A 17,367-nucleotide genomic window follows, 5' to 3' on the forward strand; every position below is an offset into this window, starting at 1 on the left:
GCACCATTCTTTCCTCACAGGGAAGAATTCCTTGCACTGCTCTTCCATGGCAGAGGGAGATGTTTGGTGGCCCCAGCACTGGCTGTGCCTCCCAGCCCCACAGAAAATGGGGAGGAGGGAATTGTCCCCTGCCCTCCCACGGGACATCACAGCCCTTCGGTCTGTGCTGCTGCTGGGGCTCATCTCACCAGGATTTAACTGAAATGTGGACTCTGCTCTGCCCAGAAGGATGGGAGAGGTGTCCACTGACCCATCTGAGGGGCTTCTTCAGCTGTTTGAAATCCAGATGTGCGGTGCCAGAGCAGAGCTGTGCTGCTGGGGGACCATCCCTGCAGTGCAGGGCGATGGTTTTGCTTCCAAATTAAATCACGGAAGAGCACCCACTGCTTTTGATAAGTTTTCCTCCCAAGGTGGTTCACTGAGCATGTCAAGTAGAGAGGGAAATCCCTCAACACCCCGTAAAGGATGAGAGAAATGCCTTGAGGCTCTGTCATCGGGGCCGTGGCGCTCCAGATCCGCCGTGAGGATGACGGATGTGCAGGGGAATCTGTTTGTAGGAAACAGGTGGGGCAAGGCTGGGCAGCCCCCGTTGGAGCAAGGACCATCTGTCCCCAATATGTGATTTGTACCAAGCTGATGGTGCTTGCAGAGCCAGCCCTGCTCAGCCATCTGCTCTGCAGAGGGATTTATCCCCCCTAACCCCAGGGTTGTGTTCTTCATGCTCAACATCGGAGAGGAAAGCGAAGGCTGGGATTTGAGGAGGCTCCATCCCCATCTCCACACGGAGCTCCGGGGCAGAGCACAGCCTGGCTGCTGGGTTTTCCCTCTGAGGGATCACTGCAGCCCCACTGCAACCCTCCTGAAGGGGGTCAGACACTCTGGCTGGGCTCTGGCTGCCACTTTAATTTAATTTGGAGTATTTGACTGTAAATAACCCAACACTGCCCAGGTGTCCCAGCTGTGCTCTGTGCATCCTGTGCCACCCTCAGTGCCCTCGGCACAGGCGATGGATGGAATTAAAGGAGAACCAGGAAGTGCTGTCAGGACAAAACTTCCTGGCATGGAAAAGCTGCAAACAGACTCACTGGAGCAGGCATCGACCCTGCTGTGCCTCTTCCCCATCCCAGTGCACCCATCCCTCCCTCATGCCCATGGCTGGTGCCTGCTCCCAACCCAGGAGCTGTGTCCTGGAGAGGGACAGGAGCTGTGTCCTGGAGTGGGGACAGGAGCTGTGTCCTGGAAGAGGGACAGGAGCTGTGTCCTGGAGTGGGGACAGGAGCTGTGTCCTGGAGTGGGGACAGGAGCTGTGTCCTGGAGAGGGACAGGAGCTGTGTCCTGGAGAGGGACAGGAGCTGTGTCCTGGAGTGGGGACAGGCCCAGGAGTTGTGTCCTGGAAGGGGGACAGGCCCAGGAGCTGCCCCTGCCATGGAGCAGGTAACACCAAAAATGATCCTCTGCATCTGATGTGATCCACTCCTCCTGCCCTGGCAGCTACTGGGATGCCTGTTTCATTCCCAGTTTCCCTGACCTGTTTCTCCTGGAGGACCCACAGCTCTCAGTGAAGTAGAAGCTCCCAAATCAAGGTCTGTGGGTGAAACCCCTCTCTCAGAGCCAAATCCCCTCCCTGCAGTGCTGCACGCAGTTCCCAGGGGCTCCTTCCACACTCTTCACTCGAGAAAAACCTCCTGCCACCATTATTCCCCTTCTTCTCACTGGAAGACTCAACTCCCTGTACAGCAGAGAAGATTTATTCCCTATATTCCGTGGGAGAGATTATCTCCAGCTGCTATTATTCCCTTATCAATAATTCACCATGCAGCCACACTCCGGCTCTGCGCGAGCAGCCGGGAGCGATCCCGGCTCCTCGGATAGCGCTGATGCTCCCAGCAAAGCTCAGCACCACAAATGAGTCACATCCTCTGGAATCTTCTCCTTCCAGCCTCCCGTGGAGGGGAGCAGCTCCACGGAAGGGCTGCGACAGCGTGGCGTCGAAGTAAATAAATATAGGGGAGATAATTAAACTGTGTTTCAGTCTTAAGGGGAGTGGCTCGTAAAAAGGGATTCTTCATCTGGAAAATCCGATAGAATGAGGTGATTGAGGGAGAAAAGCCGGTGTGGAGCTGTCTGTGAGCACAGAGCACACGCTGAAGCCGTGGTCGGGGTTCCCCCGTTAGAAGGACGAGCTCGTTGCCGTTCCCGTTTATCTCCCACAGGGTAACGGCTGTGGCGCAGAACTCGGGGTTCAAACATCGTCATTTCATGGGATTCATTCATCCCACACCAAGCACAACCGCCTCGTTTCCCCCTGGAGGGACGGGGATCATCGGGATCCGCGACACGACCTCGGCACCGCCAGCCTCCCGTGGCTGCCAGAGCTCCAGGTTAAGGGAGATTTACGGCTCAAGTGCCATCCGTGACTAAATCTGGCACTGGGTGGGAGAGGAAAGATGATCTCCCCTTTTCCAGTTGTCACTGGGAAGTTCCAAAGCCACAGCTTGGACGAGGCATCTCGGGTGTCCGAGACATCTGTGCAATCGTTAAGTGAACCTTTAATCTTCCAGGCTGGCTTTGCTCTGGAGCATCCTGTCAGGGAGCCAAGGCAAGCAGTGCTTGAGTGCTCTCTGATCCAGCCAGGTGGATCTGTCTCCCAGGGATTTATTGGCACATGGAAGAAATGGCTCCCATTTCTCTCTTTACCTGCAGGTTTCAATGTATTGCTTCACAAATCACAGGATCCCAGAGTGGAGGGGGTTGGAAAGGACCTTAAATCCCATCCCATTCCACCCCTGCCATGGCAGGGACATCTCCCACTATCCCAGGCTGCTCCAAGCCCCGTCCAACCTGGCCTGGAACACTTCCAGAGATCCAGGGGCAGCCACAGCTTCTCTGGGAATTCCATCCCAGCCAGGAATTCCTTCCCAATATCCCTCCTAACCCAGCCCTCTGGCAGTGGGAAACCATTCCCTGTGTCCCTGTGGGACAGCAGGATGCTCTCCAGAAGGGTTTGAGCAAGGCAGAGGACAAATGGCAGGAACACTGAACTTTGGAGAAGGTCAGTGCCACCAGCTCACGTGGGTAAAGCTGAAGAAACAAAACCCAAAAAGTTGGGATTTCATCTCTCCTCGAGGGGGCTGTGAGGGCTGGAGAGGGACTTTGGGCAGGGGCCTGGCATGCCAGGACAAGGGACAACATCCTTAAGCCAAAGGAAGATGGATTTAACTGGATGTTAGGAAGAAACTGATAAGAAATTAAAGTTCCCAGCAGGGAGCTGGCTCCAGCAGCTTTTCTTGGGGCTCCATTTGTGGCTGGGCTCAGACAGGCTAATCCACAGGGAGATGCTGCAGCATCCAATGGAAGCAGGGGATGACAGAGATTCCAAGCCAATGGATAAGGCTAAAGCCAGTGTGACTGATGGGATGAATCCATCAGAGCTGTGCAGCTTCGGGAGAATAGAGAAAAAGGAGAATAAAAATGAAGTCTTAGAGCTTTTAGCCCCTCCACTGAGAGGAAAGGCAGATCTGGGTGTCCCAACATAAAAACGAGTCCTGGAGAAGCCACAGAGCTGCTCCAAGGGCTGGAGCCAGGCTGGGAGAGCTGGGAATGTTCACCTGGAGAAGGGAAGGATCCAGGGAGAGCTCAGAGCCCCTTGCAGGGCCTGAAGGGGCTCCAGGAGAGCTGGAGAGGGGCTGGGGACAAGGGATGGAGGGACAGGACACAGGGAATGGCTTCCCACTGCCAGAGGGCAGGGATGGATGGGAGATTGGGAATTGGGAATTCCTGGCTGGGAGGGTGTTGAGGGCTCCAGCCTTCAGTGCTTTTAACATTTCAGGATAGCTGAGCTTTCCTGGATGGTCACACAGGGGTTGTGAGGGGGGACAGTGGCTCTGCCACACTCCAGGATGGAGGAAGGCTGGAGGAAGATTCTCTGGGATTTACCAGCTCTGTGGGAAGGTACTGAGGGAAAAACAGAGCAGGGACATCCCCTGGGGCCGGGCCAGGGCTGCTCCCTGTGTGGAATTGTGCCAGGTTTTCCTGCGGGCTCTTGGCAGAGGATGGAACCAGCACGTTGTGAGTGCTGCAGCACTTGATGCCCAATCCTTCTGTGTGCTGATTCCAGCCCAAAGCTTGGGAAATTATTTACCTGTGGGCTTCTCCCACCTCCTCCTGCATCCAAGGACCACGGGGATGCAGCTCTGTGGATGCTGGATACAGGCACGGAGCTCACCAGTGACACTTGGGGATGGCAGCACCTCCAGAATGGGCCTTCAAAAATCAAAATAATTTTTTTTAAAAATTAAAACCACTCGGTTAAATCAACTAAATACATATAAACTGATACCACTTCAAAACAGCAACCACCTGTCCCAAGCACAGCTCTCACCCCAGGGAGGGAGAAGTGCCAGAAATCACCTCGAAATCACAGTCAATTCTCGGTGGAAGGAAATCAGCTGCTCTGCTGATAAGCAGCCACATGTATCTCTAAGCTGGAGAGGTAGATCATTAAGGGGAAATGTTTAGAGAAATTAAATCCTTTTTTTTGCTGCTTCTTATGCTAATAGGGAAAAGCAAGCTGATTTGCAGGAGGACAACATTTAGCAAAATCAAATTCATCAACGTCCCCCATCTGTTCCCGTTCTCGTGCTGACTTCGTCAAAAATCAGCTTTCCTTCAACCAACACTCGCGTCACTCGGAGCCATTTCTGGGCAGATTTGTAAATAAACCACTTCTGCAAAGCCAGCCAGGCAAAAAAAAATATCCAGGGGAAAGGCCTGATAAATAGAAATACATGTTGGGATTGAAGGGATCGAGGAGCTGGCCAAGAGGCTAAAGGGACAGGGAATTTTAATCAGCCCAGCTGGGAAAATAACCCAGAGGCCAGTGGAGGGTTAATGATAGCAGAGATGGGAAATCTCCAAAACAGGATCCTGCATCTCTGCCTCAGCTGCTCCTGGATGGAGCAGGATCTGGAAACAGCTCCATGCTGGAGCTGCTCAGTGTGCAGGGACCAGCAAGCTCCTCCTGCAGCTCATGGGGCTCTGGCAAGATCTCCTAAAATTGTCACAGAGTCACAGAAGAGAGTTGGGGAGTGTCCCGAGCTGGAAGGGACCCACAAGGATCACCGAGTCCAGCTCCATGTCCTCCTGTTTGTTATGGGAATTGGGGCTAAACTGGTTTGTGGCATTGTTCTGCCTGTTCCCAGTTACTGGGGCATTATGGAGAAAGTTTTATCTCAAAGCTCAGCAATGAGGGATTTCACAGAGTCACAGAACTTTTGGGATTGGAAGGGACCTTAAAGAACCTCCAGTGCCACCCCTGCACCAGGGACACCTTCCACTGTCCCAGGCTGATCCAAGCCCTGTCCAGCCTGGCCTTGGGCACCTCCAGGGATCCTGGGGCAGCCACAGCTCCTCTGGGCACCCTGTGCCAGGGCTTCACCTCCCTCCCAGCCAGGAATTCCTTCCCAATATCCAACCTACATCTACCCTTCTCCAGCTTAAAGTCCTTCTCCCTTGTCCTTTCCCTCCATGCCTTGTCCCAAGTCCATCTCCAGCTCTCTTGGGACCCCTTCAGGCACTCGAAGGATTTTAAGGCCTCCCTGGATCCTTCCCCTCTCCAGGCTGAACACCAAGATTAAGTACCAAGGCTGCCATCCCATATTCTCCTTCCAGAGCAGGATTATTCCCTGTGCTCCCACATTCCATTTGCCAGTCTGACCCACGCAGGCATTTCCAGCAGCTCCAGCTCCAAGGTGGGCACATTTACCTGGATCACACGTGGCACAGGCCAGGTGGCACCAGGTCTTTGTGGCCCCCCAGGACACGGAGCAGAGAAGCCCAGCCCTGCTGGCAGCTCCGGCAGGGATCCCGCTGGGACACGCACGGAGGATTTGGCTCCCGGTGCCGCGGCAAACGGAGGGGAAAACTCCCTGATGTGCTGCCCTGAAGAGAAAACTGGTTTTTTATGTTCATTCACAGGGCAGGGAATCCAGAGGTCTGCAGCTGCAGCACAGGCAGAGCCCCAGGGCAGGATTGGGCTCTGCTCACCACCTGCCCATTCCAGAGCCTTTCTTCCCCTCCCAGCGCTGCGCAGCCACAGGATTCCAGCGAGGAGCCCTGGCAGAGCAGCCCAGCTCTCCCTGGAGCAGCCAAAACGCTGCTCCTGCCCTGGAATTCTCCCATCTCCTGCCCCCCAGAGCCAGCAGCAGCAGCCTGCTGCCTTCCCAGGCTCCCTTCTGCGCTGGCTCCCTCCTCCTGGCCCAGCACGATCGGCAGTGGGAAGAGTCAGAAGGAGCAGGACAGAGCTGGGCAAGGGAAATCCCAGCAGGTTTTGAGGATACACCCATGGATGACCATGGAAGACAGCGTGCTCAGGACAGCTTCCATGGAATCCTGGAAATGCTGAGCTTGGAAAAGCCCTCTAAGACCAAACCGCTCCCCCAGCACTGCCAGGGCCACCGCTGACCTCTGTCCCCAAGTGCCACATCCACAAGGCTTTTAAATCCCTCCAGGGATGGGGACTCCACCACCTCCCTGGGCAGTTCCAACACTTCACCATCCTTTCCATGAAGAAACTCTTCCTGATGTCCAACCTGAACCTCCCCTGGCATGACTTGAAGCCGTTTCCTCTCATCCTGTCCCAGTTCTCTGAGAGCAGAGCCCGAATCCCACCTGGGTGTCCCCTCCTGTCATTGTGGAGAGCCTCTCCTCAGCCTCCCAATGTCTCACTCTTCACTGCCAGGCCTGGAAATCCAAGTGATGATCTCAATCCGCACAAAATAAATCCATCTGTGGAAAACCCAGTGCAGGAGCTGGAGATTTCCCTGTTCCAAACCCCATCCCGCTGCCCTTCCTCTGGCCCAGCCTTAATTATTCATTTCCTGACATCCTCTCATTCAGAAAAGTCTCACCAATCCATCAATCCTGCTTTTTCCATTTGTTTGCTCCATGCCACTGAGGGCATCCACAGGCTCAGGTGACACAGCCGAAAATATTCACATTTCCTGCTTTTAACGTCCTCTTTAAAGCCACGAATCAACTTCAGGTGTCTCTTGTGAAGTGAAAATCCCTTCAGGGAAGCACAGCAATCCTTCTCCATCTCCACGTTGCCACCACGTGGTCGGATGGTTCCTTTCTCTTCCTCTGGCCTCACCTCTTCCACAATTCCCTGGAGTCAAGTTGGAGCAGCCCTTTAGGAAACGTGCTCCAAAACTCTTTTAAAAAAATTTTTAAAAAATAAAAAAATAAATTCTATTTAAGCACAGCCAGGCTGGAGCAGCATGAGGAGCATTAACCATTAGTGCTAATTATGCTAAACTCCTAATTATCCTAAACAAAAGCAAAGAGCATCCCGGAGCCCCAGCTGCACATTCCCCACCCTGACCCACAGCCAGATCCAGCCCCGATTTCTCCAGGCTCCAGCCGGCTTCTCCCTTTCCTGGGCGTGCAGGAGACAAACGAGGCATTGCAGGAGGGATTTCAAGGAGGAAATCTTGGGAAAATAGGGATTCCAAAGGTTTCCTGATGGTGTTCCTGCCGAGGGGCTCCCTCCCAGCGAGGTCTCACTACACCGCCCCATGGTGGATGGAGTTTCAGTCCTGGCTGCAGAATTCCAGAGGAGCATCCCAACTCTTCCCTGGGGCCAGCAGCTCCTGGCAGGGTTTGTTGGTGCCTCTCCTGCTGAAGAAAACAGGAGGAAAACTCCAGGGAAAGCTCAGATCCCAGGAAGAGGGGATTTGGCTCCAGTGATCGCTGCCCAAGGCGCTGACAAGGGGATGGATCGGGAAAGGGATGGATCAGGAAAGGGACGGGTCGGGAGAGAAGGGATGGATTGGAAGAGAAGGGATGGGTTGGGAAAGGGATGGATGGGGAAAGAAGGGATGGATGGGGAAAGGGATGGATCAGGAAAGGGATGGATCAGGAAAGAAGGGATGGATCAGGAAAGAAGGGATGGATCAGGAAAGAAGGGATGGATTGGGAGAGAAGGGATGGATGGGGAAGGAAGGGATGGATCAGGAAGGAAGGGATGGATGGGGAAAGGGATGGATCAGGAATGGGATGGATCAGGAACGGGATGGATGGGGAAAGGGATGGATAGGGAAAGAAGGGATGGATCAGGAAAGAAGGGATGGATTGGGAGAGAAGGGATGGATCGGGAAGGAAGGGATGGATCGGGAAGGAAGGGATGGATTGGGAAAGGGATGGATTGGGAGAGAAGGGATGGATGGGGAAGGAAGGGATGGATCAGGAAGGAAGGGATGGATCGGGAAAGGGATGGATCAGGAACGGGATGGATGGGGAAAGGGATGGATAGGGAAAGAAGGGATGGATCAGGAAAGAAGGGACAGATCGGGAGAGAAGGGACGGATTGGGAAAGGGATGGATCACCCTCGCTGTGGGCTCTGACAAGTGATGCTTGAACCTTGACAGCTCCCTCAGCAAATTGTCACCACAGCCATCAAGCAGCCTGAGCTAAAAACACCGGGATTACACCCAGAGCGTCCTCCCTGAAGAATTCCTGACATTTCAGGAACGTTTGGCTTTTCCTCACGCAGGGATTTCATTGAGCGGCTCTGGAGTTGTGGCATCGCCGCTCCTGGCAGATCCTGCAGCATCTCAAAAACGTTGGGAATTCTGGAGACGGGCACATGTGGGCAGGTGGGGGATCATTCCTGTTCCTGGGAACACACAGAGCCCACAGAGAAACCTGTGGAATTCTGAGGAAAGGAAGGAGGGATCTGTATAAAACCACACTTCAAATACTTCCCAAATATTTGACATGAAAAGGATGAAAAGGGAGAAATGGCTACTTATCCATTTATCCCAGGAATCTTTCCTCTGAACACGCCTTTTCCTTGATTCCTGATACATCCACGTGCCAAGGAATTCCAAGGGAAATTCAGAGAGAATCTTCCTGAGGAATCAGCAGTCACACAAAAAGGGGGGAAAAAAGGGCATTGAGGTCCAGGCTCAGCAGAACAGAAAGACTCTGGAAGGAAAAGCACAGCTGAGAAAAATATGATCTTTAATAATATTAAATATTTAATATTATTATTATTTAATAAATTATTTAATAAATAATTGAATTGATGGTTTCTCATTTTACACTTTAAAACTCCTGGACAGAGACCTGATTTAATTTTAAAAAATAACTTTTAGAGAGACACACAGATTTCAGAGGTGCTTTTTGCCCCCTCTGGTGTTCACAGGGATTTCAGAACCTGCCCTCACTTCAAGGACATCCCTCACACAATCAAACCCCTCCTGCCCAGGATTCCTCCTGGGAGTTTTTTGGGAACCCAGCAGAATTCCAAAGTTATCCTTTTGGATCTGCCTTGCAGTGAAAGGGAATTTCTGTAAGCGACGCTGAATGGAAGTGAAATTTGTGGCTGAGAAGTTTCAAGCAGGGAAAAGGGAGGGTTCAGGCAGAATCTCCTCTAGGAAGTCACGGGATTAATCAAGGTAGGGAGTTTGAAATGCAAAGAAAAGCTGGTCCAAGAGTGGGGAATCAGCCATGGAATAAACCCAGGGAAGGGCCAAAGGTGATCTTGTCCAAGAAATCTGCAGGAGGCACAATTCCCTCTTCTTAAAGCAAAGAAATCTTAAAATTGAGATTGAATTTGGTGTTTCTAAACCGGTGCTAAATACTGAAATTTCTCCTTCCCCATCAATCACTGTCACAACTGAAATCACTGATTTCCAACCCAACCTTTGGCAAACACCAACTGCCAATAATTCCCAGACTTTTCTTTCCCATCAGGCCATTCCCAACTTTTTTAGTATCTACAAATATTTCAGTTTTGACTTTTCCCTTGTTTTTTTTTTTTTCCTTCTGCAATTATTTCCTGTTGGATGTAACACTCTGAGTGGAAGAGGAGGGGAGTGGGGTTTGTATGAGCGTTCCCTGGGTGAGTGTGGAATTCTCAATTCCCGACTCCTGTCAGGGAGGAGCTACGAGCATTATTATTTCCAGAAAATTCCAGCAGCGCTCCGAGCATTCCTCCTCTGGATTTGTCTCCTCCCTAAGAAACCTCTTTCACTTTAGAGCTGCCACAAGTTGGAATTAAACTTCCCACTCCAAGATTAATCCCCCAGAGTTGATCCCTTCATGGATGCAGCGTGGGAGGGCCAGGGGAGGGGCCCATCTGCGGCTCCCTCGCACGCGTTTCACGCCACCACAGAAAAGAGTCGCCAAAAAAATGAATTTTAAACATCATTTGTCAACTCCAGCCTACATTTCTTGCTACACAAAACTATATTTTATTATCATTTCTGGCTAAGCCTTGCATGAGTGAAAGCTCCTTCCCAAACCATTGGAACCAAATGAGGTACCCAAGCCAGTCTTGACTAAAAAAGAAATCACTCAGTGCAGCTTTACTTTGAATTATTATTCAAACCTGACTTTTTAAAATAACATTTTTTAGCTTCAGGGTTATAATTTTCATCCATGGAAGGAGCTGTTTCATCACTGAGCAGCAAGAACCTGACCAAAACAAAAAAACCCAGAAAGACACAAACACAGAAATCCAAAGCTGGTGGTTATTTTTTTTACTTGAAGATTCTCTGAAAAAAACAAAATTATTGTTACAGGTCATTAATTCTTTCTGGAATGAAACAGGCCTGGTTCAGGTGATATGGAAAGGGCAGTCTGCATTTTTACAAAATTGATATTCAAGCAACATCAAAACACACAAAGGACAGGCTCTTCCACTCAGGTTACATCGCTCAGCCTCGGTAAACATCTTTGGAACAGAGATTTTTAAAACAAACAAAAAAAAAATAAACCAAAGAACTGAAATACTCACAGGACAAAACCATAATATGAAGGGTGAGATTAGCAGAGATCAGCACAGGCTGCCTGTGGGTAATGCAAGCAGGAGTTACACACAGGGATTCCAGCAGCTGGGAACAGCCACCCCTACGAGGCAGGTTTGGGATTTGGTTCTGTGCACGGAGAACTGAGCAGCAGGCAGAGAAAAAAAAAGTAAATTAATGCTGGAAGTTCTTGTCCAAGCAGGAGCTCACAAGTTCAGCACAACAAGGGAAAGGTTGGGTGGTTGTTTTTCATTTTTAAATGAGAAGTTAGCCAAAAGTCAGCAGGGTGTCCTCTCTGTATTGCACCAAGCTTGGTTGGAACTGAAAAATTAGAAACCTCTGAGCTTAGAAAAGCTAAATTTCAATATATCCCAAGTGCAGTGAGCAGAGGTCAGCTCTGAAAACAATTCAATTGTTTTTCCTACCAGCTACAACGTTTCTGTCTTCTCAAGCCCTCTCCAAACTGAAAAAACACCACTGATCAAAGACAGCACTACTCCTTGTCCTCAGTATTTATTTATTTATTGCTTTATTACGAGTGACAAAGGCTAAGAGATGGAAACTTTTAGAGAATTTAAGGCAATTCCACAAAATCGACACCTTAAGGGCAATTCTGGCACACACTGGTCTTCATTTCAACACCAGGAGAGGTTTTAGCTTTAAAAAAGGACAGGTAAACTCAGATTTTAGCCAAAAAGACCCTTTCAAACATCAGTTTATCTTTCTAACACACATAATTTCAGTCAAGTCATTCCAGAGCACCAATGTAGAGAAAAGAAACAAAAAAAAAAAAGAGGGAAGAAGTCAGATGAACAATTAAAAAAAAAAACCACTAAATAACTACAAATAAAAACTAAACACTAAAATAACCTAAATAACTACAAATAAAAGCTAAAACCCCACAAAGCTAAACAAACAAAAATATCAGAAACAGGCTTGTCAAAAAAATCTAAATGTGCTCAGTATTAGGCTCATCCTTCCCTTGCAAAAACTTTGGAATTTAATTAAAATAATATAGAAAACTCTTTACCACACTGGTCCAATGGGCATGTGCATTCTTTTTATTTCTATACAGAGTGAAAACAAACACCATACAGACAGGACTAAATTAATTTTTTATAAAAAAAAATCCAGGTTTAATGTTCCAAAATGATTTTGTGAAAACATGGGGAAAAATAATATAGAAATAGAGTTATTTTAGCTTCAGGCCAAGGACAGCCTGCATGGATTTGCAGCAAGATTTGACTAAGAAATGATGGATTAAAAGCAAGCAGAGTCCTGCTGGCATCCAGGAGGAGGAATGGAGAGGATTTGCACAGAGAAACCTGTGTGTAAACCATTCCCACGTGGAGTCACTGACACAGACAAGACTTCAAGGTGCTGCTTGTCACTTGTTCCTAGAGAAAAACTACTTTGCCAAGAAGCTCACTGAGTTTTCTACAGCTTTTTCTGGAAGAAATTGATGCAGGCAGCAGGGTTCTGGTCAGCCAGAGGATCCTTCTGCAGAGTGTTTGTGCTAAATTCCATCAGCTCTTTGTAAGAAAAAAGGTTTGGGGGGGGGGGGTTTGTAGCACTCATTGTCATAGCAAAAAGCAGTTTCTGTCACGTAAAAAGCCTGAACTAAAGGAATTTTAGTTCCCATAACTAAAGGAACTTTTTTTCCCTCAGCATTTCTTCAGGGCACAGCTAGAGAGGTTTATACTGAAAACCAGTATAAGAACAAGGAACCCTTTTGGGAGGTTTCACCAAATGCCAGGTGAGTGCATTTTCCTTGCTAATGCTCCCTAATTCAAGAAAGACTCTGGTTTACATTCTCTTCCAAATAAACCCGAGGGAACAAATCATTCCAGAAGCCACAGCAATTATTCCTTGGCACTTCTCTGCACACAGACAGGAGAAGTTGCAGCCATTTGCAACAGCAAGTTTTCCTTTGGAATACCTGATGCCTTTTTCAATTTTTTTAAAATTTTTTTTTCATGATTATTTCCTCCGAATTCACAAAATGCAGCAACATTACCAAGCCAGGAGTCATTTCTTCTCTTCAAGCTGAAGGATTTGACACTGATCTCCCCTTGAGTGGCTGACTCAAACACTAATCCTGATGCAAGTGCAGCTAGGATTTCTCCAGAGGAGCAGCACTGGGCACTGCACGCTGCCGGACACCGCTTGGTGACGAGTCGCTCTTGCTCCTCCCCTTCCCCTTTGTTTCATCATCTGAGATATCTCCCTCATCTCCTTCTTGCTCCTCATACCTATTTTTCAGCAGATGAGCTGACTCTGGACCTTTTTTACCTCAAGGAGAAAGGAAAAATACAGAAATAAATACAATTCCCAAGTAAAATCCACTTTTTTTAACATCACAGGCAAGCACAGCAACACTGAGAGCTCCACTCAATTTTCTCTCGCTGCCCATGTGGAATTTCATGTCTTGCAGGTAGGAAAACGCTCTCAAAATTTTTTCTATCCCTAAAACCAGTTTTAAATAGAAAATCCCAACCCACTACAAACCCTAAGGGCAAGGCATCAATCCCAAACGCGAAGTTCTATGCTCCACATCACATCCTGCAGACACCAGGATTTCTTTCATATTTTCTATAAATGAGATTTACCAAACAAGCTTGACTGAATTAGGAGTTTGCTGTGGACTTACTTGACTGAGGCTGGAACTGTGATAGTTTGTGCCTTTTGGAGGGACAGATGCAGTCTGCCAGGAACACCATCATCTGAAACCAAAGAAACTCAAGGTGAAATTCCCAAACATTCTGCACATTGGAATCGTTTAGGCTGGAGGAGACTTTTAAGATCAAGTCTTACCATTTAACCTCAGGTGGATCCTATCCAGCCCCACACCTGGTTGTGACCATTTTCCCTTGGATTTTGGGGGTTCCATCCTGCTCCCCATCCCAGTGTTCCAGCTCAGGGTACCCCAAAACCCCACCCCAAAACAGAGGTGGAGGCAGCACGAGCATAACAAAGCACCAGTCAGCCCCAAAGATTTCACTTACAAGTCCCAGGACCATTCCTAAGAACAGAGTTGCCAATCCAAAAACAGCATAGGAGCCCCAGACTGGTATTCCGAGGTTTTCTGTTAAATAGCCATGGCCATGCTGGAACAGAAGACAAGAGAATCATTTCAGGAAGAGCTGAATTTCATATTGAGGATAAAATGAAGTAGAGATGGAAGCAAATACCCTGATCCACATGGACAACTTGAACAACGCTGACATGCTGCTCATCCTGAAACAAAGCAGAGGAGAGGAACTGAGAACACTTTAAAATCAGCCTCAAACCTGTGTGAAACAGCCTCAGCTCATAGACAGACAGCTATAAATCCCCAGATTACTTTAACTTGCATCTGCTGACACGTGAATTTCAGGTTCTGTTCTATCTTGATCAATGGTCTGTGGGAAGCCAGCTGGAACTCCAGTCAAGATATTAAGAAAGAAGCATCAGGAGGTTTTATTAAAACAAAAAATTAAACTATTTTATCAGATTAAAAAAAAAATCAGATTATAAGACCTGAGAGATCTTCAGACACTTAAGTTTGGTGTCTGAACACAGAAAATAAGAGAGAAGTTGTTAATGCTAAGTTCATATGCAGTTTCACGCATTCCTTGGTGTGGGATAATACTCTGTAAGAGAACCAGCCTCACAGCCAGGAATTCCTTCCATATATCAAACCTAAATTTCCCTTCTGACACTTTGAACCCATTCCCCTTTTTCCTGTCAGCTCCTGATGGGGAATCCCTCTCTGATTTCCTTGTAGACACCTCCAGATAGTGGAAGAAATTTCCTAGAATTTAACTGGGCAAAACCACCTCAGTGCCACAGAAACCAAACTTCAAGGGTCAGCAAGGCACCCACAGAAGTTTAGGAAACAATGCAGTCACCAGCAACCTCCTCAAGCAAACCTTGCTGGGGACATCTCTGCTATGGTGACAATGCTCAGGTCACCTCTGCTATGGTGACAACCCTCCCACAGCTGAGGAAGAATTAGGACACCCACCCACCCACCCACCACGTTCACACAGCTCCTGCCCACACAGAGCTGGGAACAGGGAGCAGGACACACCTCAGGACATCTGATAATAAATTCTTACAAAAAAACAACCCAAAACTTACAGGAAAGAGGAAGGACCAAACCAGGAGGACACTGGTTCAATGGATTTCCATTCCTTGTCACTGATGAAATTAATGAAGGCAGCTTTAGTCCTTGATCCCTGGTATCTCCTGAACTCTCCATCTTTGCAGCTGTAAAACAACAACAACAAAATCCTTTTATTTTGTATGATCCAAGCACCAAGTGCAGCACTTTTTCCATCCAACAGATCCCCTCCCATCACCTTGTCTATTTTCCACACATTCAACTTTTCAGTGGTAATTTTTTTAGCTGATATTGCCTCTAAAAAATATTTTCCAAACACCTGGACTAACTCCAAGTTATTTCCAGAACACTGACTCCACGAATACCTTGGATAGCTTTAAGCTGTGATTCCATATTAAAAAAAAAAAAAATAGAAGAGAAAGATAATGATCTTCCTAAAGCCCTTGCCACACACCTGCACTGAAGATCAACCTACAGAGAAACGATTGCAAAACAGAAACACCCATGAAAAGGCAGAATAAATAAGGCCTGAAGGGAAAGGAAAAGAAATCATTAGGCAGCTCAAGGTCACAGTGGGTGAGACAGTGGCTGCATCAGTGAAAAGTAGCTCCCATTCTTAAAGAGCATAATAAATCTCATTTATTTGTCCTAAAAAAAAAGAGGAAAAAAATGCCCACTCTCACCCCCAAAAACCCCTGCTGCCATGCAGACTTACTGATAGATGGTAGGGAGGGCTGTGATGATAAATCGTCCACTTAACCCTGAAAGAAAAGTTATTTTGAGAGTATTTTGAGTATTTTGATGGGAAAAAAAAGGCAAGAAATGCTGTAACACCCCAGAATACAATGTCAGGCCTAGGTATCGCTCTTTCAATGCAATCCAACACAACCTTGTGCATGTCAAAGCAGCACACTCTAAAAAAAGGTCCCTGGACAAAGAGCAAGGAAGTTTATCCACGGGGAAAATGAGATATCAGGGATAACTGCTCTGTTGGACCGTTCTGGCTGTAGCTCTTCAGAGGGAGACGCTCTCCTTTCACACACATGACCTGCAGCCTCCAGAAACCCTGAAGAAAATAATCCAAGTGAGGCAAGTTTCAAAAGTAAGGTGACTCTGAAGAAAGAGATCAGCACCGGGAAAGCCAGGTTTGCAAATCCCACACAGACCAAAGACTTTCAGGAGAGGGAGAGTAACCCAAGGAAGGACTGGAATAGCAAGGGTGAAACATTGTTTTTAGCTTAAAAACTATGGCAAAAAATCTCCTTGAAATCCTTCTCTGGAGAAAACCTCTAATTCATTTTCTCTATTATAGTCTATCCATTTTATTTATTCAATTGTATTTATTTTATCTACTAGCTGACAGTCTCCTCCCTATGAGGAGAGCTGGAGGTTCCTGTGTGGTTCCCAGAGAAGCTGTGGCTGCCCCTGGATCCCTGCAATGTCCAAGGCCAGGCTGGACAGGGCTTGGAGCCACCTGGGACAATGGAAGGTGTGGAAGGGGGTGGAATGGGCTGATCTTTAAAGTCCCTCCCAACCAAAACATTCTGGGATTCCATTAAGCAATATTAGGGCGTTTAGTCACACAGCAATGTGTGTTTGGTAGGGACGATTAAAACGCTTTTATTTATCCTTATTAATTCTGCTTGCCTCCCACAAACACACATTGGAGATGAGCATCCCCCAAATCCCTCAGCTCCCCAAATCCCGGAGGGTTCAGGAGCCCTTTCCAGCCCCTCTCACCCGGCTGCTCCGTGACATCCACTTTGGCCACGTTCACCCCCAGGTCCTCTCCCCACTCGGCGAACTTCTCCCACTCGGGCTGCAGGTTCTCGCAGGCGGGACACCAGGGCGCGTAGCTGTGGGAGCAGCACAGCGCTGTCACCACACACCCCACACGAACCCCCCCCGGGCAGCCCGAGCGCGCCTCTCCCCACTCACAACTCCACCATCCACTCGTCCTGCAGCAGCTCCTGCCACATCCCGTCCGACAGCACCTTCACGGGGCTCGGCTTGCCCCGGGCGGCGGCCGCCAGCGCCAGGCACAGCAGAGCGCAGAGCGGAGCCCTCAGCAGCGGAGCCCTCAGCGGCGCCGCCATTTTGCCCCCCCCCTCCCCTTCCGCCTTCCCGCCGCGTCATGGCCGGGCCCGCCCTGAGGGCAGCGCGGGGAGGCGGGATCGGGGAATCCTGGAAAGGTTGGCGTTGGAAGGGATTTAAAATCCCGGCTCGTTCCACCCCTTGCCATGGGCAGGCACAGCTTGTGCGGGGCGCTTCAAGGTTCGTCCAACCTGGCCTTGGACGCTCCCAGGGATCAGGCAGCCACGGGTGGTTGGGCAACACATGCCAGAGCCTCACTACTCTCACAGGGAAGGATTTCTTCCATATATCCTAAATTTCCCTTCTTTCATTTTGCACCTATTGCTGCTTACCACAGAATCGCTGAGGTTGGGAAA

The 17,367-nt window shown here is 48.8% G+C and overlaps 1 protein-coding gene across 6 annotated transcripts; it reads right to left on the bottom strand.

The window, feature by feature from the left end:
* Window positions 1-1,732: 1,732 nt before the first annotated feature.
* Window positions 1,733-17,020, bottom strand: TMX1 (thioredoxin related transmembrane protein 1). 6 transcript variants are annotated; one of them, XR_015772901.1, is made up of 14 exons: window positions 16,856-17,020; window positions 16,658-16,773; window positions 15,633-15,678; window positions 14,935-15,063; window positions 14,004-14,049; window positions 13,818-13,919; window positions 13,463-13,535; window positions 12,830-13,104; window positions 10,803-10,955; window positions 7,386-8,986; window positions 6,909-7,165; window positions 5,765-6,786; window positions 4,142-4,263; window positions 1,733-2,697 (listed from the first exon to the last, which is right to left on the bottom strand). XR_015772901.1 is itself a non-coding variant. In XM_005528580.3 (8 exons), exons 1-8 carry the CDS (start codon window positions 17,011-17,013, stop codon window positions 12,926-12,928), a joined length of 849 nt encoding a protein of 282 aa, XP_005528637.1. In that variant the 5' UTR covers window positions 17,014-17,020; the 3' UTR covers window positions 11,851-12,925. The 6 variants fall into 6 exon arrangements, 5 of the variants coding, with proteins under 5 accessions (XP_087913712.1, XP_087913710.1, XP_087913711.1 ...); XM_005528580.3 differs by lacking the exons at window positions 1,733-2,697; window positions 4,142-4,263; window positions 5,765-6,786; ... (1 more) ...; window positions 7,386-8,986; window positions 10,803-10,955 and having other exon boundaries at window positions 11,851-13,104; XM_088057584.1 differs by lacking the exons at window positions 1,733-2,697; window positions 13,463-13,535; window positions 13,818-13,919; ... (3 more) ...; window positions 16,658-16,773; window positions 16,856-17,020 and adding an exon at window positions 2,706-3,439 and having other exon boundaries at window positions 5,765-5,940; window positions 7,382-7,674; window positions 8,386-8,986; window positions 10,803-12,920.
* Between the last annotated feature and the right edge of the window lie 347 nt (window positions 17,021-17,367).

The sequence above is a fragment of the Pseudopodoces humilis genome, chromosome 7 (assembly GCF_049639895.1).
Source record: "Pseudopodoces humilis isolate 2021_Gansu_Grassland_sample_001 chromosome 7, ASM4963989v1, whole genome shotgun sequence".
NCBI lineage: Eukaryota > Metazoa > Chordata > Aves > Passeriformes > Paridae > Pseudopodoces > Pseudopodoces humilis.

Excerpts from the sequence above, each read along its gene's own strand:
- TMX1 (XM_088057585.1), bottom strand. The coding sequence starts at position 7,621 with ATGCTCCTCTGGAATTCTGCAGCCAGGACTGAAACTCCATCCACCATG. Across the intron at positions 7,166-7,381 it reads GGGGCTGGATCTGGCTGTGG|GGAATTGTGGAAGAGGTGAG; the intron begins GTCAGGGTGGGG and ends ACTTGACTCCAG. Across the intron at positions 5,941-6,908 it reads AAAGCAGGATTGATGGATTG|GGCAGCACATCAGGGAGTTT; the intron begins GTGAGACTTTTC and ends TTTTCTCTTCAG.